We start from the raw sequence: 26,676 nt of genomic DNA, 5'->3' as shown, positions 1-26,676 counted from the left end.
AAATCGAGGGGAAAAGCCACATATACAAAGTGATTGAGGAAAGAGGACCCATGGGAGAGCGAGTGACGTGTGCTCAATCAACCTCAGTGGGCAACGCTGTTAGACCTGCAGCAGAAAAGTGCTGATTCATGAGAAGGGAGGTGTGGAACTGGAGTGGAGTACATTTTTACTGCAGATGAAGCATTTATATCGTGCCTGGGGACGAAGTTAATGTAGGAATAAGATGATGAAATGAAAAAGGCCAAAATATAGCAACTTCCCTCAATGATTTGTTCTTACTTGTAAAATAAAGGCTTTTAATCCACCTTTCACTCCACCAGTCATCAATATTGCTTAAGTTTGCAGAGAATGCAATGCAGTGTTAACCTATAGTTAGAATTAGTCTTTAAAATGTACTTTAACTAGTACTTTAAAATGACAATTTTGATTTCAAACACTGTCAACATTTAAGTATTTATAGGGAATATCACCACCTAGTGGATCATTGTAGTAAGAGCACAATGCATTCCATCATCATCTGCAGCAAAGAAACAAAGCAAATCAAGCGCCATTCCTTGTCATTTTTGGTATTTTACAACCCAATTGATTCATAACTCTGCAAGATTTTGCATTTGCTTTATTTTCCTTTACTTTTTTTTTAAAGAATGCAACTTTTTAGCAAGGATGCATTCAATTGATCAAGTGACAGCGAAGATATTTGCTACAAAAGTAATGGAGATCCATTTCAAATAAACTATTCAACAAAAAAATACTAAAGCAGCATAATTGTTTTCACAATGAAGAGTAATGATGCTTTAAAGCTGCAGTCTAACTTTTTGCACTCACAGAACTGCATGCATCTTGCGGAAGAACATTGCAGCCGAAACGACTTCTCTCTGTTTATGTCTATGGCGAGTCACGCAGGGACTGTGCTCCTCCGCAGCGGTTCCTACCAGTCCGGCCTAAAATAGTCCCAATATAAACACTTATTACAAGTGTACCATAATGATTCACGGTAAGACAAAAACACGGTTTGGAAAATGGATTCATGTTGTACTGTCTCATATAATTTTTGAACACAAAAAAAAAATTTTAACCGCAGCTTTAACTTTTTTCATGTTATAATGTATTCCTGTGATGGTACACACTTGTACTGTATTTTTGATCAAATAAACAGTCTTGGTGAGCATTAGGCTTTTCAAAAACATTAAAAGAAATCTTAGACCCCACACTTTTGAAGGGTAGTGTATAAAAGAAGAGGGTGGGGCTTTATTCTAGCCATAAAAAAAACTGGATCGTCAAACCTACAAAATAGTTTGTTCAAATGATTTGGCTACTTCCCATAATCCACACAAAATCCATGACAAAAGAAAGTTTTTGAAGTGGAACAATGTCTGAAACTTGGACAAAAATAAATAAATAAAGACTTTAAAATAATGTGCAGTGATGAATAGTTCATGTTAGGTCTTCAGTAAAAAAGGCAGCATTGATCAGCAGGAGACAAGTTGCAAAAGGCAAATGTTACTCAACAAAGAGTCAATTTTAATAGTGCTTTAATAAAGTTCAGCAAACGCAAAAAATAATAAAACGTATGGTTCAACAGAATACTAAAGATCTCTACTAACATAACCCTTCATAGAGATGAGAATCAGAAACAGAGCAGTTTGATTGGTAAAACAGTAAGTGAATGTACAGGAAGTTCCCTCACATGACAGTAGTTCCGAAGTATTCTTTACTTACCATTAGAAACGCAAAGCCAAAATGTACAGTTTGTTGGATTTGTTAAAGGCTCTCCCCCTTTAGACTAAAGACCTGATATTTAAAATAAATCTGAAAGGCACAAACAAGGAGCGTAAAGATGAACTACACTAAAATAAAAAAGCCCCAAACTAGTCCAAGCCATTTCATCGAACAATCTTAGCATGAATATTTGCAACAAAACGTCAATACTTTCAACTGCTGAACATATGGACACAGAACACACAGTCAGTCATTCCTCAGACCGTATGAGGGCACGGCTTTAAAAGTCAGACTAAATATTATAAAACAAAATATGGAGGGACAAAAATAACAACAAGTTCCACAATGCACAGAATCAGGTTGAAATCCTCCTCAGCAGAGAATGGGCTGAAAGGAGCATTTCATTAAGAGCACAGTTCGGTTTCATCCCCCTAAAATATGATGCTGCCTGAGCTTCAGGAATAAATACGAACTACTACAAATGTGTAAAATAAGCCTGACCGCAAGTAAAAGTAGGAAGGGTGGCCTGACCGAGCACTTCATTGACACCAAACGCAATAATTGCACACAAACACACGAGCGACGACGCAAGCTCCGTGATGCACTGCCCAAAAACATGCATCAAACTGACAAGAGCAGATCTTTAGCCAGAGTACAGAGTTAGAAAAATCCATGACAGACTTACAAACACATGAACAATTTAGTGAGATCGACATTGTTACACTTAACTCGCCTGTTTTCATTGGTATCTCTGCTGTTAAACATACAAAGGTCTAAAAACATCGCAAATATGAAAGGAAATGATTGGAACACAGTTCTTGGTTGCTCGTTTTAGTGTTTGTATAAGGTGGCAAATGGTGATGAAATGGTCCTCGTGTTGGACCATTCGCTTTACACAGGATTCAGATGACTGATCTAGCTACGGAAATCACCAACAAACACGTACGGTTGCAGTAAAAAGGCCGTCTTAACACCCCAGAGTCAACTTAAGTTAGCGCCAGGCGCTAAAACTGGCTCCCTGCGCCTAATATATTTTCATATATCTGAGGGGCAAGAATATTGGTCTAAACAAGAAGTTATGGGCTCCTGTGAAATTCTACAGGTAAAAGGGCCATCTTAAAAGGAGGGGGAGGGGTGGGGGAAATCTCTTGGATGGCACACGTTATTTTGTGCAGATATCACTCAAACAGCACAGTAGCATTGGGACGTTACTCTTCAGCCCCCGAAGTGGGAATCCCCTGAAACGTAGTTTCAGGTCTTGATGTGTCTTGCCTTAAGTGTAGACAGTTTTGGGTTTTGTTCCTCTCTCTTTACCACTCTGCATCTCCAATGGCTTTGGAGAACACGTAATCCCGCCCGTTCAGATTCATTATCCCGTCTTTCAGGTGAAATTTCCATTTGTTCTTACTTCTGTGAATCTGAAGCAAAAGATAAGGTATAAATTTCGATTGAACAATTTAAAAGGGTGGGAATTTTTTTTTTTGCTTTACATTTCTAAGGGTGTAACATGTCAGTGACTATTATAATAGAGTTTATTTATTTGTAATTTAATAAAGAAAGTTTCCTATGCAATGTCAAATTTCACTTGTAAACTCGTGTTATTGGTTTTGCATACATTTTCTAGACATGTTAAATGCCAGTGACCATCGTAATAGTTTATTTATTCAAATATTGATATTTTGATACATATCCATGCTGAAATATCTGAAACGATACCAATACAAAAACAATATCGATACACAGCTGTGTGTTTTCGCTTTCCTCTTCTTTCCAATGGTGAATTGACAGACTCCCCTCACGTGTCTCGCTCTAGTTGAATAGGTTTGGTGTTACAGGTCATGAATTTCTGTGCGGGTATTGTACATCATTTTACTTATTCCCGCCTCTAAAACAGGTAAAGAGTACCAAATTGACTTCTTTTTCGTAGCTAATTGCGGTGTGTAAGCTAGTGCAACAAAATTACCCAAATCAATCAAAAAGAAAATTTGAAAAATATCTAAATCGAAGTTTTCCTTGTGGTATTGAAAATGGTAATGAATATCAATTTTTCTCAAGGTATCGCTTCGAAGTTAGAAATTCCAGTATCGCTACACCAAAATCATGTTAAATAATTGAGTGGGCGTTTAGACGACAAACTTTTGCTAAGTTTCTGAAAACAATACCGCTATCGTCTGTGTAAACTAAAACAACACAGTTTATTTAACGCTTCTCCAGCAAAGTGTAGATTTCCTGCACCACTACTACGACCAGAGATTTACCTTTTTTTTTATTGTATTCACCGCTCTGTATGCAACATTTTAGTTTAAAAACTTAGCACATCGCTGTCATGTAAACTAAATCATTTTTGCATTACATTTCTAGGTATGCAATATGCCAGTGTCGATTCTGAAATTCTGTGTAGGCACAGCTATTTAAAGAAAAAATCCTATTTATTTTCTGGAGTCTTTCCTCGTGGTTTTAAAGGTGCAATGTGTAGTATTTAGGAGGATCTACCGACAGAAATGCAATATAATATACATAACTATGTTTTCAGTGGTGTATAAAAGACCTTACATTTACTGTTATGTTTTTTTTTGCGAATTGTTGTAAACTAGCAAGAGGTAACAGAAGTTACCTACACATTCTTACCTTGTCATATTGGCAAACCACCACGTTCTCTGTGTCGAACAGCTCCTGGTCTTCCTCATCACTGACGTCGTCACCACTGTTTAACGGCTCCTGAATTAAAAGACAGAATTGTCAAAAAAAACAAGGACAGTCTAGGATCAGAACCAAAGGCGCTCTTCCAGCACATACCTCCTCCACTTGGCCATCCTCGCCACCATCTTTCTCTTTGTCTTCATCCTCGTCCTCATCATACTCGTCCTCCTCCTCTTCATCCTCATCTGAGGACGTGTCACCTGCTCCGTCTACCTGGAGCATCATGGGAGGTTGCTGCGAGGCCTGTTGCTGCTGTGTCTGTTGTTGGGGTGGCTGCGCTTGAGGCTGTGGCTGAGGTTGAGCCTGCACCTGTGCAGCTCCCTGTCCCTGCTGCACCGCCATAGCTGCAGCCTGCATGACCTAAAGACAAGACTTTTCAATACACACTGCCTCTTTTTCATCAATATCATCCCAGGGGCATGTAGTTTATGCTTGAGATCAGAGGTTGTGCTGACCTGAGTGTTCTGCTGCACTTTATTTCCCGTGAGGACAATCTGCTGTGGTTGGATGATGACTCCGGTCTGCTGAGAAAGGCCTCCCGGAAGAGGAGTCAACACCTGCATGGAGAGAAAGAAAGAAAGAAATGAGGGCCTGGTTTCACAAACAGGTCAGACTAAGCCGGGATTAAGCCTTAGTTTAATTAGGGCATTTAGGTAGCTTTTATAGACGTTCCTTAGAAGAAAAAAAACACTCTAGAGATAAAACAATTGGCACTGACATATTTTAAGATATGTCAGTGCAAGTTGCTTTCAGTTAAAACAGCTCAAACATGCATTTTAGTCTGGGACTAGGCTTAAGCCTTGTCTGTGAAACCAGGGTAGGTGTGCTCAAGTTGAACTATACTAGGCTTCCACCGATGGGCGAAATCTGCCGGTTGCAGTCGGGGAGGAGTTGAAAACGGAGATGCGAAGTAGGACACTTTCTGCTTCCCGTAGTGATGTTGGTATTTGCGTACTTTATCATATATGAATTGGATTAGATGCAATATTTGTCATGAAGGAACAGCCTGGGGCCGGTTGCATAAACCGTTAAGACTAGTCTTACAAGTTAGACATACATTTTTTTCTTTAAGACTGTTCATCATTTTTTTTAAATCAGTTACATAAAAACAGACTGGCCTAATTTGATACGATAAGTAAGACTGAATGCCACTTGCCTAACTACTGGTGGCTCATACTAGATCTTAAGACACTGTCTTAACATAATGGCTTAGTTTATGCAACTGGCCCCAGAAACACTTCATTCAATACTTCATGTCCAGTACTGCTTAATACAGAGCCATGTGTACTGGAATAAAGTTCAACATAAGCCTATACTATTTAAATGCAAATAAAGTGGGTCTATTTTTTTTTTATCAGTTTTGTTTTAATAAACATGCCAATATAACATTAAAGGTTACATGAGAAGAGTTTTTCCCGTTATAAAAACTCTAATTTGGGAGCATCGGCTGAGCGGAATGCTTCAGAATATACTTGAAACATGTGATCGTTGTGAATCCGGCCAATTGTGTAAACGCTGCAAGTCAAAAGCTTGTGCAGCCGATTTGGGCCAAACAAACTGACATTCCCAGAACTCACTGTGTGACGCTTCACATTTGATGGGTTTTCCCTTTAAAAAGTCAGGGGTTTGTTGCATCTTACGGTGTTATGGTTTATTGTATTTTATTGTGATGTGCGAGTAATACAGTGTTTTGTATCTGTACTTGTGGTAACAGTCATAATGTGGCTCTTTAATCACGCAAGTAAATAAAAAGTAAATTAGTAAAAAAAAATTGTTTAGTTTTTATGTAAATAAGTAAAAATAAGCTAAACTTGGCAAGTATTACACTTTACATTTCTAAAGTATAAAGTATTACACATCACTTCAGCATGCAAGTAAAAAAATCTAAATCAGTATAACATTTACTTAAAATCATTTTGTAAGTAATAGAGTAAACAATTACGTAAAAAGATTACTTAAAATAAAAAATAAAAATGTATAAAATGCTTGTCTTTTAGTATGTTGGTATATTAACATTATAAAAGTTAATGAAATAGTTTTACTGTAAATTTAAGATCATCTGTAAAACTTAATATTGCTACCTTATTTTTTTTATGGTAAATCTCTGGCAACCACAGCTAAGTTTTTCCCTATAAATTTAATGAATTTTTACAATGTACAGCATCTTTCATAAACCACTGACACCGCAACAACGTAACCTGCTCTACTTCCATCAGTTCTCTTCCTGTGAGCTGTTCCCCATCACTTCTGATATGTCATTTAAACAAATAAGAGAGCTGACAGGCATTCTGCATTGGCTAGCTATGATGAGGACCTCTGCTGACATGGTGAAACAAAAATCGCACGCATCACATGTGCGGACGGCGTCACAACCTACAGGATCCAGTGACTGGACTAGAACAATTGAGTCACTGTTGGCAAACCGAACATGGACATTGAAAGTTTCCAGTGTTACTAGTGTAAGAAACACAGACCTGCTGTATGACGGGGGCCTGCACACCTCCAGGCTGCATCTGTGGCAGGACCTGCTGCTGCAACACCATCTGCTGCTGAGGCTGAATGATGTATTGAGCTCCATTGGCAGCTCTGACCACCTGCAGGATCTGACCTGGGACAGCCAACAGAGAGAGCTTTTTTTTAGGGCTTTCAAACTTGATGCGTTAACATGCACTTAAAGTCAGCATGATATGGACATCGCGAAAGAGAATTTATCGATCGCAATTGATTGGATTGTACAATGAAAGGGCTGCAAACTAAATGGGTGTTTATTTCATGCAAGCGACGGTGTGCTGGAGGGCAGGGTTTGAAACTCGTCTGGCCACATTTTTGCCCAACCATCAGACTGGTTTAATCAGAAGACATTATGAGGACACGTTTTCTTTATTTTATAAAACGTTTATAATAAACACTCCAATATTCCATCAAATAAATCAAAGTAACTTTAAATGTTTAACATTGTTAATACATTCAGTGACGACAGGTAGCATTTTATTATTAATCTTTGTTAATGTTAGTTAGTAAAAAAACATTGATCATGTTAGTTCAAAGTGCATTAATGTGCAATTTTAATGTGATGTATAAGTAAACATTAAGATTTATAAATGCTTTAGAAGTATTGTTAAAGGGTTACTTCAGCGATTTAGCATTAAGCTTTGTATCAGTAGAAACCCGGTAGTATATTCAAATTATCGTACTTTCCCCCCTCATGTCCCCCTGAGACGAGAGAATTATACATTCTATTTCTGGAAAAAAAAATTGTTGATTATGGCATATTTCTCTAAATGTGTTCTGTTTTTATAACTCTTGCAAGTGTAATGATACAAATAATAATTAAAATCTAGCCTTTATAACAATGTGAAACCCGTGCCACTGTTGTACTTACATTTTACCTCTAGTCTTTTTGTTTTTGCTATTGTGCAGGATGAGGGTGAAGCTGAAACAACCTCCTCCCAAGAAAACACCATTGGAAGATTCCTTTTTAAGAGACTTGAGGATTTGTTTTAAAATGTATTATGAGTTTTGACAAAATATACATTTAAGTTTTACAAAAAAATATGCAGAATTTTGTCTGAGAAATAAAATGACATTTTATAATTTGTGTTAAATCCCATTTTGTTAAATAAAAAAAATTGTATTAGTATCGTGAATCATATCGCATCGTGAGTTGAGTGAATCGTTACATCCCTACCTTTGATTTTTTTGCCATTCACAATTGCGAAATCTGATCGGATTTCAATCAGCTATGTACAAAACTAGTTTTATTAAGCAGACGCTGTTCAAAAACAACTTGGTTCCAACATGTCCCCATACAGCAGTAGTACTCAACCTTTCAGAGGCAACCCATTTTTTTAATTTACAGATACTATGATCGTCCATAGATTAAAACAACTAAAACAATTATAATTAAAATACATTGCAGACTTCCAAAATTTGGGGTGAATTAAAGGGTAACTTCAGTGATTTAGCATTAGGCTTTGTATCAGTAGAAACCCGGTAGTATATTCAAATTATGGTACTTTCCCACCTGATATCCCCCTGAGACGAGAGAATTATGCATTTTATTTCTGGGAAAAAATCCTCCGATGACAGTCATTTTGTATCATCTGAGGATTTTTTGGCCAGAGGCTAAAGACTACAGCCAGTAGATGGAGCTGTTCCGCATGTTATCAACCCACCCATAGGGGAGAGATCTCACTCACAGAATGTAAGACACAGACGGCCGCACGGACAATCATAATAACGGAGCGCGGTGCAGAGTAAAGTGAATGTTTCAACTTTTCAATGAATTCCTGTGATAGTTTAGCTTCCATTTGCGATCTGAAAACATGCCAGACTGGCGCTTAACGTTACCTCAGTTCTGCTCAGCTCTTCGTGATGAATGAAATCCGACTCCTACGTCTGTGCGTCTGTGCCGTGACTTTCGTTCGGCTCACTCACACTTTATTTAAAAGACACGTTCAGCTTTTAATTGTATTGTTTATTCTCTAACGGAACTAAATGATTGTATTACTATGAAGATCAAAACGACGGTGTATGGAGTGGCCTCGTAGGGCAGCGAAGCAAGTGCATTCTGGGAGTTGTCCTTCATCCACATGAGGCAAAAATACATTTGTCTTCTCAGTCTAGAAGGCACCAAATTCTAAAATAATTTCACATTTCTACTGCATAAATGACCCAGATTAAATACAAAGCTTAATGCTAAATCACTGAAGTAACCCTTTAAGAAACAGATGTAGTTTGTTGTACCTTAAATTTAAAGCATTTTAAAGGCAGTTTGCTGAGGCCCCCGGGTTGAGAACCATTGCCTTATGGGACACATGTCAAGAGTGTAATGTCTTACCCTGAGGCGTGATGAGTTGCTGAATTGGTGATACACCCGTGGGTAAAGCCAAAGTTGCTGCTGTGGCTGCTGCACTCTAGTGGAACAGGAGATTGAAACAAGAATTGAATCCACAGAGGACATACACATACATTAATGATCAGGTAGAGCAGGAGTGAGAGAGGAAGAGAACAATATCCTTGCTGGAATTTGCTGTGTAATCTAATTTGAAGTCCCCAGCTCTGTCTAAACCATTTTCCAGGAAGACTCCTCCCTCATCCCATCTGCTCTCCTGCTGGCATTAATGCTGATCCTAAAGTGGTGTTCATATATATAGGCAACTAGTGTGGCAAAAACCACTGAGGTCATTCATTTTCAATGGGACTTGCAGAATTGTGGATTTGAGTAACAGTGACTGTCCGTGAGGTGATGTGGACATGCATAATGTTAGTCCTTTTGAAAAGCTGAGCAAGTAAAGCAGTGATGCAGCTAACTCTAACCCAAGCCAAAAGAAACACTGGAGCGCACAAAATGTGCTGTGCATGTGAACTCTGAACTACAACCCTTAAACAATTAAGTCAACAGAATGAAACAGTGACCACCCACTTTTTCAGTGGCCTTGATTCCGCAAGTTTTTTTTTCCCCATAGGGTTTTTAAAGAGGCTTATAAACAGTTAGAAGGCATGAACCAAACCAACAAGCTACAAGGTGAATCACAAAATTACAGACTTGGACTGTCACTGGAAGTAGTTGAAATATCAGACAAAGACTGTAATTAATGACTTTAAAAGGGTCATGTAATGCACTTTTTAAAAATATTCTAATGTTCTATGAGGTTGACTTGTGTCATGATTGGAAAACAAACAACAACAAAAAAACATCCTAAATTAGAAGAAAAGCCATTTTCTATGCTGTTTTTTGACCCTCTCTTTCGAACACACAGTTTTGGTGGTTGTGCCGCATTCAAGATTTGGAAGTAAATGCCCACTTCTATGACTGGGTAACAGCTTTGCAAAATAAAATACATTTTCAATGTCCCTGCCATTACGTGTGGAATTGTTTTGAAAATTTCAGATGTTGAAAAATATCTTGTTACATACTAGTTAAAACATTTGTCAACAATTAAATGTGCATAACATATGCTTTATATACGTCTTCGCTATGGCAAATAGTTTAACTATTGGAGGTTACCACAGTTACAGTTGACAGGATAACGTGTGGAGTTGTGTAAATGGAGTTATGAATGAAAATACCATTGTTTGTCGCACTGTCACTCTTATAGGCTATTCATCTTTTTCGATAAAGTGGAAAACGTATTCACTGTCATTTGCAGTGTCATGTTTTAAATAAAAATGAAACGCGTAATGTCTTGCTGATGACAAAACAGAAGATCTCACTCACTGAAGCTTTTATTCAGGATTTTAAAAATAATACTGCGCTACAGTATAAATATACTCAGTACATATCAAATGATCTGTATCAGACAAAGCTATAGTGACACTTGGTGAAAAAACTGTTACTCACACTTGTGTGTTGCGACATTACTGTCGGAGCCAATATAGTCGTCACTGCATCATCTTTTATTTTCAGTCTATCTGAAAAGCCAGCGTTGAACTGGGTCTTGTTTAAAAACTAATCCACAGTAAAATGAAGCAAGCAACCAAAGTGTCTTACTGACACGATCTGACTGGAACTTTCTTTAAATATTAGGATCACAAGGAAGGAAGACAATATCTTGTAAGTCTCGTATTTATTACTACATGACATGTGCGAAACAGTGGGTGGGGCTAAAGAGGTAATGTGTAGAAGTAGGTGTTGATCTTATGCAGATGCGGTCTTTTGTCTCACTATTACGTCAATGTGACAATCAAAAGCGAGTCAAATTGAGAGCTTGGTTTCAATGAAAGCCATTTTTGGACTAATGAAGATGTTACTAACAGGATATTTTTATAGTACAAGGTAGGCTTGCTACGATAGTCGGTGTTGCCGGTGTTACCGGTGTCCAGACTCAACACCGGTTATATCACTTGCCCACCGTGGCACCGCCCACCGTCTTTTTGATTTTTTTATAGTAATAAAATAATTTAGTTCAGTTAGAGAACAGACAATACAAATAAAAACTGAATGTATCTGCTTAATAAAGCAGGATCCGACCGTGAGTCTCGGCAGCGGCAGGAGTCATTCATCAGATTTAAGAGTGAGGAGCTGACGGAGATGATCGCGGAAGATTTGGTTTCAAAGCGAAACGTAAAAGCGCCTATTTAAGGGAGTTTGTCATTTGTTTTGTTGTTGTGTTTTTCATTAAAAATTATAGGCTAATGAACCCACAATTCAAGCAACCCGCAGCCGAATTGGCGCTTATTCAAAACGAAAGTAAAGTAAGTAAAATGTGCACGACCGCACAGAGCGCGCAATGTTTACTTTCGCCTGGCTCCGCAGTGCGAGCCTCCGCGCTACGCTGACTGCGGGCGCTCGTGCGGGCGCGTCGAGTATAAACGATGCTTTAAGGACGAACTGTTATTCATTCATGGTGTGCATCTCAATCATAGACTGATCAATGCTTGATCAGTGCCCTGACTACTGAACTAGGGAACTGATTGAGACGCACCCATGGCCTCAGAGAGCTTATTTACAGACGAGCTGTCATTCACGGTGTGTGAATACGCAACACTGGCGCGTTTTCAGTTCAGAGCGGTGGTGTGCATGTTACTTTCGGTTAGATAGAATTAGTGATTTAAAAGCCTCCGCCGGTGATACCGGTATTACCGGTGTTGTCACACATCAATTAACCGGTGGGAAAATTTCCTCACCGTCACATCCCTAGTACAAGGACCTCATATGTCATCAAGGAAAATTCTCAATTCATGCCCCTTTAATGAAGGAAAGAACTACAATCCCATGAAGAATAAGGCAAATATAAAACTATTGATTTAATGATGCAAAAATGTGTATATAAATAGTAATTTGAGAGCTAAGGGAGACCCTTATGTAATTCGCAGTGCTTTACGAGAGTGACAGGCTCTGATGGGTGGAGATTTCTTTGAAAAATCATGGGTAATTTTGGTTCAGACAAGGAATTCCATTGTTAAAAAGTTAAAATAATGCAGGCTGATGGTTTCAACAAAAGCATATACCATCGATTAACCGCAGACCTCACAATAGGGCGATCTTCAGTGGTTTGCAAGTTATCTTTAGAAATAAATTCCCTAATGGAGAAAACGACCAGAACTCAATTGTTGCACTATATTTTAGTGTTCCAAACACTAAAGCAAGTGAAGCACACTTACCATTCCTGTCGCGCTCATGTGCTGGAGAATCTTAGGATCCTGAACAATGACCTGCTGCTGAGGAGCTGAGAAAATCAGACAGACGGTTATAATTAACAGCATATTTACTGGCTTTTATTCCATTTCTAAAAACAAGTGCACGTCAGATTGGGCCTCACCCTGCTGCGGAGGCAGGAGGATTTGCTGTGGTTGGGATTGTTGCTGCGTCTGCTGAGCTTGTTGGGCCTGCTGCTGTTGAGCTTGCAGAGCCTGCTGCTCCTCCGTATGAAAGCCATCCACCGCCTTGGACTGCATCAGCTTACTCTCCCACAACTGCTCAGTAAGCAAGATGCCAGTTTAAATCAACCATCAATCTGGTCAGCACATTAAGATTTATCATAATAACAAACATCTTACCGTTTTAAGCTCCATCAGGACCTGCTCATCCACTCCCTCGTCCAGGAAAAGCTCCCGGACTTCATTGATGACATCCTCCATTACGGATCTATACAGTTTAGGCTACAATGCAAGCACACAAAATGTAAACCTTTCTTACTACTAAATATTATGAATGCATGTTTTTAATGAAGTGGTTGAACTGGATCACAATATCAGTAAACTATTTGTTTACAAACCAGACTGAATCAGTCCTCGTGAACCAAGAATTGTCTTTTGCCAACATGGTTCGTAATGAGCTGAGAATCAATGATTGAGCTGACTTGGAGCGAACTGAGTGTTTGACTGATGAGGCAAAGAGTCACTTTAATGCCTGCTACAGACGCTGCGATTTTGGAAATCCTATAAGAGCATTACAAACAACATTGTACGACATGGATGTAATAAACTTAGACTGTATGATGACGAAGACACCTTTTTAATCGTGGGCTATGACGCAAATTTGTATAGAATAATAAAATATCAGCATGCGCTAGTGGTAAACAAAAGGAACAAGATGAATCGCACTTTGGCAATTGTGGTTCTCATGTGCGCTGAAAAAAGATGAGGAAGAAAAAGTGGAGAAAAATGACATGGGTCATGGTTAGGGAAAAGAGGCCAACTTGGCATGCAAATTTTGCAAATGGAGCTTCAGGTAAATAGTTTTTTAAGTTTCAGCGCCAGTCAGTTATTGGATAGTCAGTAGCAGCAAACACCATGAGGGGATCATGCTAAATTTCTGACATTGTCAGAAAATCTCACTCTACGACGTAGGACCACCGCTTAGGAGCCACAATCACAGAAATCGCCACAATTGGCCATATTGGTCTGGGACAGCCCAAAACCGTACGATGCGTTACAAAAAACGCACTGGTAATGTTTTTAACTTTGTTATATTACAGCTTTATCAGCAAACATGAAAGCTATTTTTCAGGTAAATTGATTTTGGTATTGTCTGTAAGCGTTTATAATAAATATCATTAAATATAAATAGGTTCTAAAGTGCTTTGTTTATAATGGCTGCAACAAACTGAACTGGGACAACGCAAACCTTTAAAAAAAAAAATATTACAAAAACGTAATTGAAAGTAATAAACGGTCATATGTGCCACGAGGCTTTATTTGACAGTTTGTGTTAGAGTAACAAACCACTTCAAGAACACAAAGAATGACGTAACTACGTAAAAACGCTGGATTGTTTCTCAATGGAACCGACCCACACGGACATCAGTCCGAGTTCCCAGTCAACATTGGGTAACTGGACCCGAGTCGAAGCTCTAGTAGATAGTGACAAATGGTTTTGCTAACGTGTTCATTATGGCTGCTCGCGATCTAAACGCGACGCATCCGCTTTAAATAGCGCGTGCACCACTTCGACCACGGTCAACTGCACGCGCCGAAACCGAGAAAAGAAATATTTAAAATACACATGCACTTCCGGCAGCAGTCAATCCGGAATGAGCAAGCAAATGTCTTTCTCAGCACAGAAACCACAATCGCTATGGCGCCACGAATCCGTTTTTGCTAAGACGGAAAAGCAGCAGCAGGCTCGCGGTCTGTGTCGTGTCCTGTCCGTGGCGCGCGGCGGCCCGTCGGCTCACTATTTAAAGCGCAGTCTGGTGTTTATATGCAGAGCCGGTGACGTAGCGCCGAGTAGCACCTTCCCATCCCGGGCAGTCTATATTAGAGCGCCGGTATGGCTGTATAAAACCAGGCGTCTGAAAGAAGGAGGGTCAGAGGCGGAGAGAGAGAGACGCAGACAGCGAAGGGCGACGGTAGCCATGATGAAACAGCATTTGCCTGCATTGAGGATTCCGTAAAACGTGTTTTATTGTGATAATCGGGTCATTTTTGGGCTCATATACATGGGATTCGGTAATATGGGGGGAAATGTACAGCTCGTTAAAATAAAAATGATGTGATGCGGGAAGGTTTTCGTTCGAACACGCAGGACAACAAACACAATTCTGTCCTTTCGCTTGATATTTATATAATAGATTTTGTTGTTTAATTTCAGATGCATTTGTCGGGATCAAAGGGTGCTTTAGCAACAAACTGTAATACCGAGTTACACGAAGACATTATTTATTTTCCGCTTTTTACACGGCCGAGGTCATATGTAATAAAGTCCTTGTTAATTTAACATAAATGCGTTTTTAAACACATAATAAAGTGGATCAGAGCAACTGTTTGTTCTCCAGCAGATTCAGCCGTGTAACGTAACTTACATCTCTATCAGCAAACACTCACACACTTCCCTACAAAGAGCTCAAATGGATCAGATTGGATGTGTACGTGTGTCTAATATGTTTATTCGTTGTAAATACTAAGTGTGGGTTTGGTACTGCGTCTAACTACAATTCTTGGACACGTGTGTGATTTCGAGTATGAGTGCCGTTTGTCTGATCCTTACCACTGCGTTCGAGTTAGCCGAGCTCGCCATTATGAGCGCAGTGAGGGGGGAAAAACACACCGCAAGTATCAAGCAAGAACCCCAAAAATCATTTAAAAAAAGCACGGAAACATCTAAAACGTTTAAAAAGTTGCCGGTTAAAGTTTTTGGAAATAAAAACACAGCTGTTTACGGTCTTATTCACAGTCCCAGGGCTGCTGCTCCCCAGCCGTCCGTCTTCTCCAGTCGTCCGCCTTTATATACGGAGCTGCGCGAGACACAGGGCAGGGTCAAGCGGGCACTGTGCGAAATATCGCGAGATTTCAACGCGTTCTTACCGCAAACACGACACGGTTAGTCAGTATGGAGGCTTAACCAAAATCAGCAAATAGTCACGTTGTGTTTATCCACAGAAAAAAAAGACACGCAGCGATGCGGGATTGTTACGATGCGGGATTACTAAGCGTTTCTTGTTTATTATTATTACTATTATTATTATTGAGATCAAATTTCCTAGCCTCTTTATTTATCAGTTTTTATGTCCATCAGAAGGTTAATGAGTTTCATTTGATAAAAAATAAATCTTTATCCTTTTATAAATAATTTAAACTTCCAGGCAATGCTTTGTCAAAACAACGTCAAGTTTGCTAAACTCTCTAGTTATGCTTACAAAAGCACTGAATACACCAAAGATATGTATACATTTATAGCCCTTACTTTATTGGAAATTAGGCTACAAGCCTAATGGACGTACCATTTTCACCACACGAGGGCAATGTGTACCACTCCATAAGCAACCACTGGTTTATATGTCTATCTAAGATTCATTTGAACCTTCTAAGACCATGGGAGAAAAACAATGGTGTTTATTTTTCATTCACCAATAAATTTGGGTTTCAGGATTATTTAACCAAACTTTGTTTAAAGATTATTCTCAACTGTTATGAAAAATATTTCAGACTGAATTGATATACCATTTTACTTTATGCAATATGTGGGTAAAGTTGCCATACATGGGGTTTCCCATTCAATTCCCATTCGATACACTGTATCTAATTTGCATATTAATGTGTTCTTGGACCAACATTTAATGTAAAAAGAAAAGTGTAATAATGGGAGTAATAGTTGGCAACATTTTCATAATAATATCTAATATTTTATAGGAATATTTACAATTTCTTTCCCAATTCTCTTGTGTCTCCCAAAATGCCTGATAAACATGATTTAAGTCCTGGTGTCCTCTATTGAGGACATTTATGAAATCAGTGCCCTGTTTTGTAACAGAAAGTCATATTTTGATTAGAAACCCCATATTTTCCTGAGATGTTGAATTATAACAAATGGTATCACTGAAAAGCTGAATGTGCTCTTTACAGGACACGTGTCTGTGATCAGTGTCAGAGAAATTCACTCAAATGTAATGTCCTCGTAAGTGGACAGTGGCACCCTGGAGGTTTAACATTAGATTGTGGTTTATTTCTCAAAACCTTTAAATAAATAGGAATAGCAAAACTAACAGTCAACATTTTTGCAGATAAATATTTCAGGAAGTTTAAATAAAGGAATCAAGGACTTTTACAGCCTCACTATAAGTTGTGCAGATCGTTCCAGAGAGAGGATTGTCTGCAATCAGATCTTTTTTTAATTTTAAACGAGACGAGTTGCATGCTCAGAAGTAAGTGTAAAGATGTTATGCTGCATAAAAGCCAGGTTAAATTATGCCAGCTTTGACCCACATCAGCGCTTAGTATCAAACTTAGTATGTTTATTTAATTTCTGTATAAATGCATTTATGCCACCTCTGAGTAGGTGTCGACTTCAGAGTTATTTGAGGTTTTTTATTAACCAGAGAAACTTAGTAGTATACAGTATAGAGGAACTTACATATTAATACACAAAAAAACTTTTATTGAAAAGATATATTGTCAATGTTCTCCAAACTGGTGCGATAACCTTAGTTTCCTGAAAAAAATGAATACAATTTTGCTTGGATCCTGACCATTTCATCTTGCGTATATGACATTTTCCCCAAATAAAAAGTTGTACAATAAAAGTCACATTATTATTACTATTACTTTAATTGGAATAATACATATATAAGTCGACATTTATGTGAGTTGAGTCGATTAGTTGCTGATGACATCATAAATGGACAAATAAGCCTGAACCACGATGTGGCATTTGACACAGCGCTGCCGAAAAGGTTTATGCTCCTACATAACAGCTTATTTTTATCAGTTCTTTTATCTTTAGGTCATTATATTTCTCACAGATTTCTGCTGGTTCTAATTCAGATACAGTAAAAGTAGCAGTAAAGATTACATTTATATGAATGCATTAGTGAGAGAGCGATTGCGTGTGAATTAATTCTACCTGAAAGTGTCTTTCTACTAATAGTGAAGCTGTGGGGTTTAGTTACTATGCCAGAACTTTTCAGTTTCTATAAGCTATTGTATTGATAAATCATAGAATACTGTTGACGATACATTTCTTCGCTACTGAATGTTTCTGTGTGCGCGCGATGTGCGAGCTATGGGCCTTATTCATTACATTTTTGTAAATAAGTAATTTGAACGTAAAACTCTCCTCCGGATTCACAAATGCTTTGTAAACTTTCGATTGGTTAAATTTGTGTATGTTAGTGAATAGTTTGAGAGCGCTTTGGAGGCGCAGCGTTTTTCCAGCTGGGACGCTTTGGTTGCTATGAATATACGGAGTATGCCAGGCAGTAATGTGCCATCTCATTTTGAAGAATATTACTGAATATAAAAATGCAGAAATATTAACTTATCCATTGTTGTTTAGTCATTGTACAAGTAGGATGGTTGGTCAGTGTGGTATTTGTCCCGCCTCTCCTCCACTGTGATTGGACGGCTGGGTAAAAAGTGACAGTGATAAGTACGGCGTTTTACCCAAAGTTAAACAGTTTTCAACTCTCAGCTACAAAATAAATAAATAAATAGAAATAAAAAGACAGGGCAAACGAACTTGTGAAATATTATAAAATTCTGTCATCAGTTTGCCTATAACATTTGAATGTTTTACGCACCATTTATACGTGCTAGGGAACAGGTGTAAATTTCTTTCGTAGCAACTAACATTTTGAAAATACGAAAATGTTCATGAATCCGAAAATTTACATTAGAGCGGCTTTCCGAATTATTTACACAAAAATTCGTTCTACTCCTGTTTCATGAATGATGCCCACTGTGTGTGCGTTACAATGCAGCAACGCATTCATTTAGAACGGCCATTAAGTTATGTGTGTATAAGCTGTTTAAAATGTGCATTCACCCGATCAATTTTGAGCATCCAGATGGTGTAATCAAACATACACTTATGTCCTTGTTGATAATTATATTGAAGCGGCGGTAGATTCCAGAATCTTTCACACTATATTGCCAAAAGTTTTGGGACGCCTGCCTTTACATGCACATGAACTTTAATGACATCCCATTCTTAAGCCGTAGGGTTTAGGCAGCCCACCCTTTGCAGCTATAACAGCTTCGACTCTTCTAGGCAGGCTTTCCACAAGGTTTAGTAGTGTGTTTATGGGAATTTTTTTCATTCTTCTAGAAGCTCATTTGTGAAGTAAGGCACTGATGTTGGACGAGAAGGTCTGGCTCGCAGTCTCTGCTCTAATTCATCCCATAGTTGTTCTATCGGGTTGAGGTGAGGACTCTGTGCAGGCCAGTCAAGTTCCTCCACACCAAACTCGCTCATCCATGTCTAGACCATGTCTATAGACCTTGCTTTGTGCACTGGTGCGCAATCATGTTGAAACAGGAAGGGGCCATCCCCAAACTGTTCCCACAAAGTTGGGAGCATGAAATTGTCCAAAATGTCTTGGTATGCTGAAGCATTAAGAGTTCCTTTCACTGGAACTAACGGGCCAAGCCCAACCCCTGAAAAACAACCCCACACCATAATCCCCCTCCACCAAACTTTACACTTAGCACAATACAGTCAGGCAAGTACCGTTCTCCTGGCAACCACCACACCCAGACTCAGAGAAGCGTGATTCGACACTCCAGAGAACACATCTCCATTGCTCTTGAGTCCAGTGGCGGCGTGCTTTACACCACTGCATCCGACGCTTTGCATTGCACTTGGTGATGTAAGGCTTGAATGCAGCTGCTCAGCCATGGAAACCCATTCCATGAAGCTCTCTACGCACTGTTCTTGAGCTAAACTGAAGATTTTTGAGGTCTGTAGCTATTGACTAAGTTGGCGACTTCTGCATGCGCTGACCCCGCTCTGTGATTTTACGTGGCCAACCACTTTGTGGTTGAGTTGATGTTGTTCCCAATTGCTCCCACTGTTATAATACCACTAACAGTTGACCGTGGAATATTTGCTTGTGAGGAAATTTCACGTATGGACTTATTGGACAGGTGGCAACCTATCACCTATTACTGAATTCCTGAGAGCGACCCATTCTTTCACATATAGTTAGGCAATATATATCTTGTGGAGTGCTCTCGGGTATGCATTTATTTGTCATTTTAACTGTTGGAAACGGAGCGTCAAAGATTCAAAGATTTCTTATCCTGTTGCACCGTCTATAGGCCATGATCAGCGACTAGTCAACGTCAAGCTTAAAGTGTCATGGCAGTGCATTAAAGTCGACTATCCTGAGCAGTGCAACCCCTATTAAACCATGTCAATTCACCTAAATGCAACATCAGATGCAGATTTTGTGCCACCTTTCCTTTAGGGGATAAAGAGAGCCATATAATACATGTTTGCCAGTGGTATATGGAGTAGCAATATCTTGAAGTGTATTTGTTTTGGGTATCACCTGTTTAAATTAATTTCTTCCACTTTGTCATTTTACTCAATCCAAAATGAAACGCACTATTTGCATAATTTCTTTTGTGCTATGGAATTTTGGCCCATTTTTCTTGAGCAAGGAATGAAAAACACCTGTACTGTTTACTCATAAAGACTCAACACAAAGACTAATAAAATGTATCAAGCACAGATTGCCTACTCATGGCTCCTGGAGTTGCATAGCAACAGAAATGGCTCCAGTGAGCACAGGGAGCTGGTGGCTGCTGATTAAGCCTCTACTGCCTTTAATTATGAATAAAGCTCCAGTTGCATAAGCCATCATTGGGTCCCATTGGCCACACCCAAGCTCAGTGTAATCAAGTCACCTTAAACATGGGATAAATCAGTCAAGACTGCACTTAAACCACACAAGATCACACATACACACTCTTGAATATGTGGTTCAAGGGGACTCTTCATAGGCGTATTGGTTTTTATACTGTACAAATTTTATCATCTTACACTAACCCTACTCCTAAATCTACACATTACAGAAAACTTTTGGCATTTTTTGAATTTCAAATAAACAGTTTAGTATGTTTTAAAGCCATTTGGTTTACGAGGACACAGGAAGCGTCCTCGTGCATGTTTACTTTGCAATACCACATTTGTGTCCTCATAAACCATATACAAGAACACACACACACACACACACACACACACACACACACACACACACACACACACACACACACACACACACACACACACACACACACACACACACACACACACACACACACACACACACACACACACACACACACACACACACACACACACACGTTGGGTTTCCATGTTATAGAGGCTTTCCATTGGCAATGATTTTCATCAGGTATATAACTTTAAAGGGAATGTAGTACTCAAATTCTGATAACAATTGGCCTACCACCGAAACCAAATAAATGAAAAACAACTTGTCATTTAAAACTCTGATATTTTTATTATTGCAACTGGAAGACAATACATTACATAAACATTATTTTAAGTTTCAGGAGAAATATGTGGAAAAGTAACAACATGATGTGACATTTATTGTCATATAGACAATGTGATTATTTACATGTATTGATGAAATAGTTTGATATTGTTCTTTGGCAATATGATTGCACACCAAGGAAATAGACAGCTTTATACTCGTACAGCATTGGCATCTGAGTGTATTGAAAATAGACCTGGTCAAATACATATTCGTCATGATTCCATTGTGCTCTAAAAATCATAATCAGACCACTAGTGACTTATGTAAGTACAAGGACAAAAACATATTTGGCAAAAACAAACAACATCAACAACATTGACAAAACCCTTATATTATTTCACATATAATTTCAGAGGCAGTGAGAGTTTTCCAATAAATAATTCATGCATATTTGTTTCCCCCTTTTGTCTTACATGGATTTGTATGAATCTTAGCCATTAAATCAGTTAAAACAAATCGTTTTTTTTTTTTTTTTGGTACACACGCACACACACACACACAAAAATGGCATATTATGGGACAGGCATTTAAAGCAAAACCGTAGCAGCAGCTTATTGCCTATATGCAAATAAAATAAAGTAGGGCCATCTCACTGTAAATCGTCTGTTATTTTACACTGTATTCACCCTTACAGTGTTGCTCCATCACTAGACCCCCTGCCGAAGACAAATAGTCCTATTTTACCATTTTAAAAAGTGCTGAAATATCGTGCTGGAGTATTTTAAAGGACTGAAAAAGGTATATCTCTGCTCCGCTCCCCCGGGGGACGCATCACATTCAGAAAGCGTTTCATACATGAAGCGGAAGTGGAGTGTAAACATCACGATAGATGCTGTGAAACCGACGGATGACGGACCCAAGCAGCCAGCGAACAACTACACTGTAAAAAAATATTTTCATGATTTATCACAACTTTTTATGTGGTTCAGATAACATAATATTTTGAGTTTCTGTTGCTTAAACCAATCTCCATTGTATTGTAACTCAAATTGTTAATTTCAATGAACTCAAAATTTGAAGGCAACTTCAACTTAACTTGTTAAGTTAAACCAACAATATTTTTTCACAGTGCACCGCAGGACGCTCTCACACACCTGGACAATTCAGTTTCACAGAAGGAGTTCAAGTTCATGAGGGATGGAAGCAAAGGTGGGTCATTTAAAACAAAATGTAAAGGAAACAGACAAGCCATGGTCGATCGCGAAGTATCGCGCTAATAAGGGACTATCCTAAAGCCGATTCTAATTCCTTGTCAAACTATTTCAGTACAATTTAAGATATCAACGCTGCAGGTTCCACAATGCAAATGACTTGAACAGAGTATCGAACCATTACAGAATAACAGAACAGACATCCAAGCACAACCTTAAAGGGTGTACAGAGTGATAGGTCATCCAACACTGATTATTAACAACATTTGAACACTTACATCAATGAATTGAAAAAGGACCACCAAACCGAGGACCACGAAAAAGGCAAAATCAGTTTCACCTGATATTCAATACAAGGCAGATCTGTTCATTAATGGGTTTTCATGAAGTCCCTTCCTTTGGAAGAGTTGTCTGCCGCAGAAGAGAGATACGATTAAAAAAAAAGTAAAGAAAAGAAACCTACGCTTTAAGAGACGCCTCTCTGTTTTCTCGTAAGAAAATAAGCCATGCCTCATGCTAAATATCTATCTTACATGATCTTTCATTTAGAAAAGAAAATACTTCTTCTTATGTACAAGCACCCATGCAATATAACTGAAAAACAGGCAAAAACTGCCTTTCGTGGGAAAAAAAGGGAGTATCTTTTTACAGTGTTATCCTGATAGGACAAATTGCTTGAATTGTGAAGATTTAAAAAAAAAAAAAATTTTTTTTTTTTTTAGAAAACACCAACATTTTGGCAACATAATCGGCATTTCTGACACATTGCTTCATAGAAAGATTTGTTTTAGTGTGCTTCAAATAAGAACGAACACCAGAAATGTTTTGAACACCAGGCATAAGAGAGAATTGGCATATTGCATTTGACCTTTACATTTGTAATCCATTGGACACAGGCCATTGTACACAAAACATTTGCTGCTTAATAAATAAATGGATCAATGACATAGAGTGTTCACCATAAAGAATAGTAAAAATCAAGTAGAAATTAACTTTTTGTATTTGTGTACACCATTCTCATGAAAAGTCAATTTAATGACTTTAAATGTCATGTGGTGTAACCATCAATTAAACATTAATAAAAAAAAAAAGAATATATTGTCCTTACACCTTGAATATACACGTTATTCATTATTAAGAAATTAAATAAGGTAAAAAGCGTTCCTAATTATTTGTTTTTAACTTACTGACCTTGACACAAAGTCTACAGGTCTTTTTGTTTTTTGATTGCACCACATGACTTCGATTTTTCAGACAAAGTCTTTCAAATATTATTGAGCAGTTTTGTTAAAACATTTTACATTATTATAATACCATTAATTACGTTTTTCAACTTTTTCATATTTTTCATACTCCAGTGTTGGGGAATAACGCTTTACAAGTAACGCAAGTTACATAATCGGATTACTTTTAAATTTAATACAAAATATCGGAGTTACTTTTTCAAATAAGTAACGCAAGTTTCGGTAAAGCATTTCCTTCAGCCTGATTCTTATTCATTTCACTTTTGGTGCCTTTATATTCGCCAAAAAATAGAACTTTTTTTCTTTTTGTTATTAAAAACAAACAAGGAAGCCCAGGTGACAAAAAGTAACACAAAAGTAATGTAATGCAGTACTTTTCATTAAAAGTAACTAACGCAATTAGTTTCTTTTTACTAATATTGTAACACATTGCTCTACATATTTGACTAGCCCCAAAAACTGAATTCAGAAATAAAAACATGCAATAAGAGGTGTATTCTAGTCGTGAATTGCATTTTTGATGTATTATGAATTAATCAATAGATGTGGACCAAGAAAAATGCATGTCATTGACCCAAATATTCATCTGATGGTTTTTGTAATATAGGTTGGTATCACTACTTTTGAAACTATTACTGGTCTTACTAAGTGTGCATGAATTAGCTGCACTTTCATCAACAGGTATCATCTTTGGCACACTTGAGAGCAGCATAGAAAATCTCTCCGTTCAACTTTCTGATGTGAACTAGAAGGATTGCTACAACATAATTCATTCTTTTAAATTGTTCTGTAGACTTGATGAATTCAAAAACAAACATTTTTCACTCAAATGACCCAAATTTTACTATGGCTTTTTTCCCTCTTCGCACACACACGCTCACGCTCGCACACACTCACACACACACGCACGCACACACACACACACACACACACACACACACACACACACACACACACAAAACAACATGAACATGAGAATCTTTCACCCGGGAAATCAAATTTAACAAGGGACAACAGTGATTTTATTGATATTGCAACAACTGACTAGAATTCACCTGATATCCTGGAACAGAAGTATTTAGATCTGTGTTAACGGGATTTTCGTTCATTGCTAATCACTGGCTTCCTCTTTCAGCTCCTTCTGAACTTTACAAGCACGCTGAGCGTTTTTATTCAAACCGGTGTGCACACCAGCCAGGTGAAGCAACGACCCTGCCGCCTCCTTCATCTCCTCATCTTCCTCCTCTTTTACCAGGAGATTTTCCGCCTTCCTCTTCTTCAGGGGAAGTGTGTCACCAGGGGTCCGTAGGTGACCTTTGGTCCACAGCAGTCTTCTGCGCTGGAGTAGCTGGGAAGGAGGTGGCGAAGCGTCCAGCGGAAAGTCTTTTTGCTCCTCCTTGACCTCAGTGACCGTCACCTCCTGACCGTGGCTGTAGGCAGAGAGGGAACCCTGAGTGGAGCAGGAGGAGAGGGAGGAAGAAATGTCCCCCTTTGTATTTGGAGACTGGGAGCTGCTGTACGTGTGGTCCTCCTGTTGATCATCGCTGGGTGGAGGAGAGTCACTGCACAGACTGTTTTTACCCCGTGTCAGATAGTCGCCCAGGGCTGATCTGTTAAAACAGACAGAGAGAGGCGAACATTATTAAATATATAAGTTACGCAGATACTATTACCAAAACGACTTACAGTGTATTCAAGGAATATACACATGTTGTGTTGTGTTATGATTGATAACCAATAAATGGCTTAAATTAAAATTCTAAATAAATTAAAAATGAAATGCTACAAATTAAAATCAAAAGTGAATTATAATATACAGAATGAAAATGGATATTCATTTTGAGTTACATTTAACATTGTTATTGGTGTTTTTACAGATTCGTTTTAAGTGTAATGTAATCTAAAATGTTAAAATTCGGCATATATCTACCAAAATTCAATAAAGTTTATGCTCAAAACAAGAAGACACAGTATTTCAAAGGCATAAAACAAGACAAAAAGCATTTTTGCAGTACAACAGCTTTAGAGGTTGGCTTTTTGTCACAAACCAAGAAAGAAAGCAGTCTTACATATTTCATTTTTGTTTATATGAATTAAAGGAGTTTAGATTAATGTTATTGTGGAATTATTGAAATACTACTATAGTATTTTATTTTTATATTTTCAATTAAAGTTTTTTTGGTGACCCTTTTTTTTATAATTTACAATACAAGATTTTCATGAAGAAAAGAAAAAGAGAGGAGAAAAAAAAGAAAAACCCTCCCTACCTTAACACAAGAACCATAAAGGAACAGTCGCAACCATTAAATAAATAAATATTAAAAAAGCGAAATCATATTTTCACCGTCTTAATCCTTACATACTGTATTTACATAATACATACATTAGATTAGATTAGATTCAACTTTATTGTCATTACACAAGTACAAGTACAAGGCAACGAAATGCAGTTTAGGTCTAACCAGAAGTGCAATAGCAGCAAGTGCAGGATATACAATGGATGCGTAAGTGCAGGACATGGATATGTACTGAATATGTATAAATATGTATAAATAGAGAGACATTATTACTATAAACAGAACTGAATTTACAGGTGAATATGTACAGTGAATAAATATACAGATGGCTATTACTATAAACAGAATTTACAGGTGAATATGTACTATGAATACAATATACAGATGGCTATTACTATAAACAGAATTTTACAGATAGAGGTATACAATAATATGTTAGGCTAATATGAGGAATAGCAGTGGATTAGGGTAGTGCAATAAATTATGGACAGAGCTATCCGGAAAAAAAAGTGTAAAGTGCAGTGGAAAGTGGTTGCATATTACATTTAGAAGTACAGTGCAAAAATGCAAATGTAAACATTGGTACTATAAATACAGTCGGCAGTGCAAATGAGCATAATCCAGTTAAGATATGGCAGTGCAAGATGCATATGTAAACAGTTGTTACTGTGATAAACAGTCGGTAGTGCAAATAAAGTGAAGGAAGATGTGAGGTAGGAGAGTTATCAGTTTATGAGGGAAGTGGATCAACGGGGGTTTGAGTTCAGTAAAGAGACAGCTCTGGGGAAAAAACTGTTCTTTAGTCTGCTGGTCCTGGTCCGGTGGATCCTGAAACGCC

At 38.1% G+C, this 26,676-nt stretch overlaps 2 protein-coding genes across 3 annotated transcripts in view; both read right to left on the bottom strand.

Moving 5' to 3' along the window:
- Positions 1-597: 597 nt before the first annotated feature.
- gtf2a1 (general transcription factor IIA, 1) lies at positions 598-15,603 on the bottom strand. 2 transcript variants are annotated; one of them, XM_079830488.1, is made up of 10 exons: positions 15,353-15,603; positions 12,922-13,023; positions 12,684-12,837; positions 12,526-12,590; positions 9,260-9,335; positions 6,894-7,027; positions 4,875-4,976; positions 4,516-4,779; positions 4,348-4,437; positions 598-3,137 (listed from the first exon to the last, which is right to left on the bottom strand). In XM_079830488.1, exons 1-10 carry the CDS (start codon positions 15,380-15,382, stop codon positions 3,030-3,032), a joined length of 1,125 nt encoding a protein of 374 aa, XP_079686614.1. In that variant the 5' UTR covers positions 15,383-15,603; the 3' UTR covers positions 598-3,029. The 2 variants fall into 2 exon arrangements, with proteins under 2 accessions (XP_079686614.1, XP_079686615.1); XM_079830489.1 differs by lacking the exon at positions 15,353-15,603 and adding an exon at positions 13,140-14,618 and having other exon boundaries at positions 1,487-3,137.
- Positions 15,604-21,085: 5,482 nt separating this feature from the next.
- ches1 (checkpoint suppressor 1) overlaps positions 21,086-26,676 on the bottom strand; it is a 48,300-nt gene continuing 42,709 nt past the window's right edge. The window contains exon 6 of the mRNA XM_079831691.1: positions 21,086-25,151. Within this exon, the coding sequence (XP_079687817.1) occupies positions 24,653-25,151 (499 nt within the window). The 3' untranslated portion in view covers positions 21,086-24,652. The remainder of the gene's footprint in view (positions 25,152-26,676) is intronic.

Source organism: Gobio gobio (assembly GCF_949357685.1).
Source record: "Gobio gobio genome assembly, chromosome: 12".
NCBI classification, from domain to species: Eukaryota; Metazoa; Chordata; class Actinopteri; order Cypriniformes; family Gobionidae; genus Gobio; species Gobio gobio.
The sequence above is the reverse complement of the archived record's forward strand: the minus strand, read 5'-3'. Positions and strand labels throughout refer to the sequence as shown.

Excerpts from the sequence above, each read along its gene's own strand:
- gtf2a1 (XM_079830488.1), bottom strand. The coding sequence starts at position 15,382 with ATGGCGAGCTCGGCTAACTCGAACGCAGTG. Across the intron at positions 4,438-4,515 it reads AGGATGGCCAAGTGGAGGAG|GAGCCGTTAAACAGTGGTGA; the intron begins GTATGTGCTGGA and ends CTTTTAATTCAG. Across the intron at positions 3,138-4,347 it reads TGGTTTGCCAATATGACAAG|ATTCACAGAAGTAAGAACAA; the intron begins GTAAGAATGTGT and ends CTTTTGCTTCAG.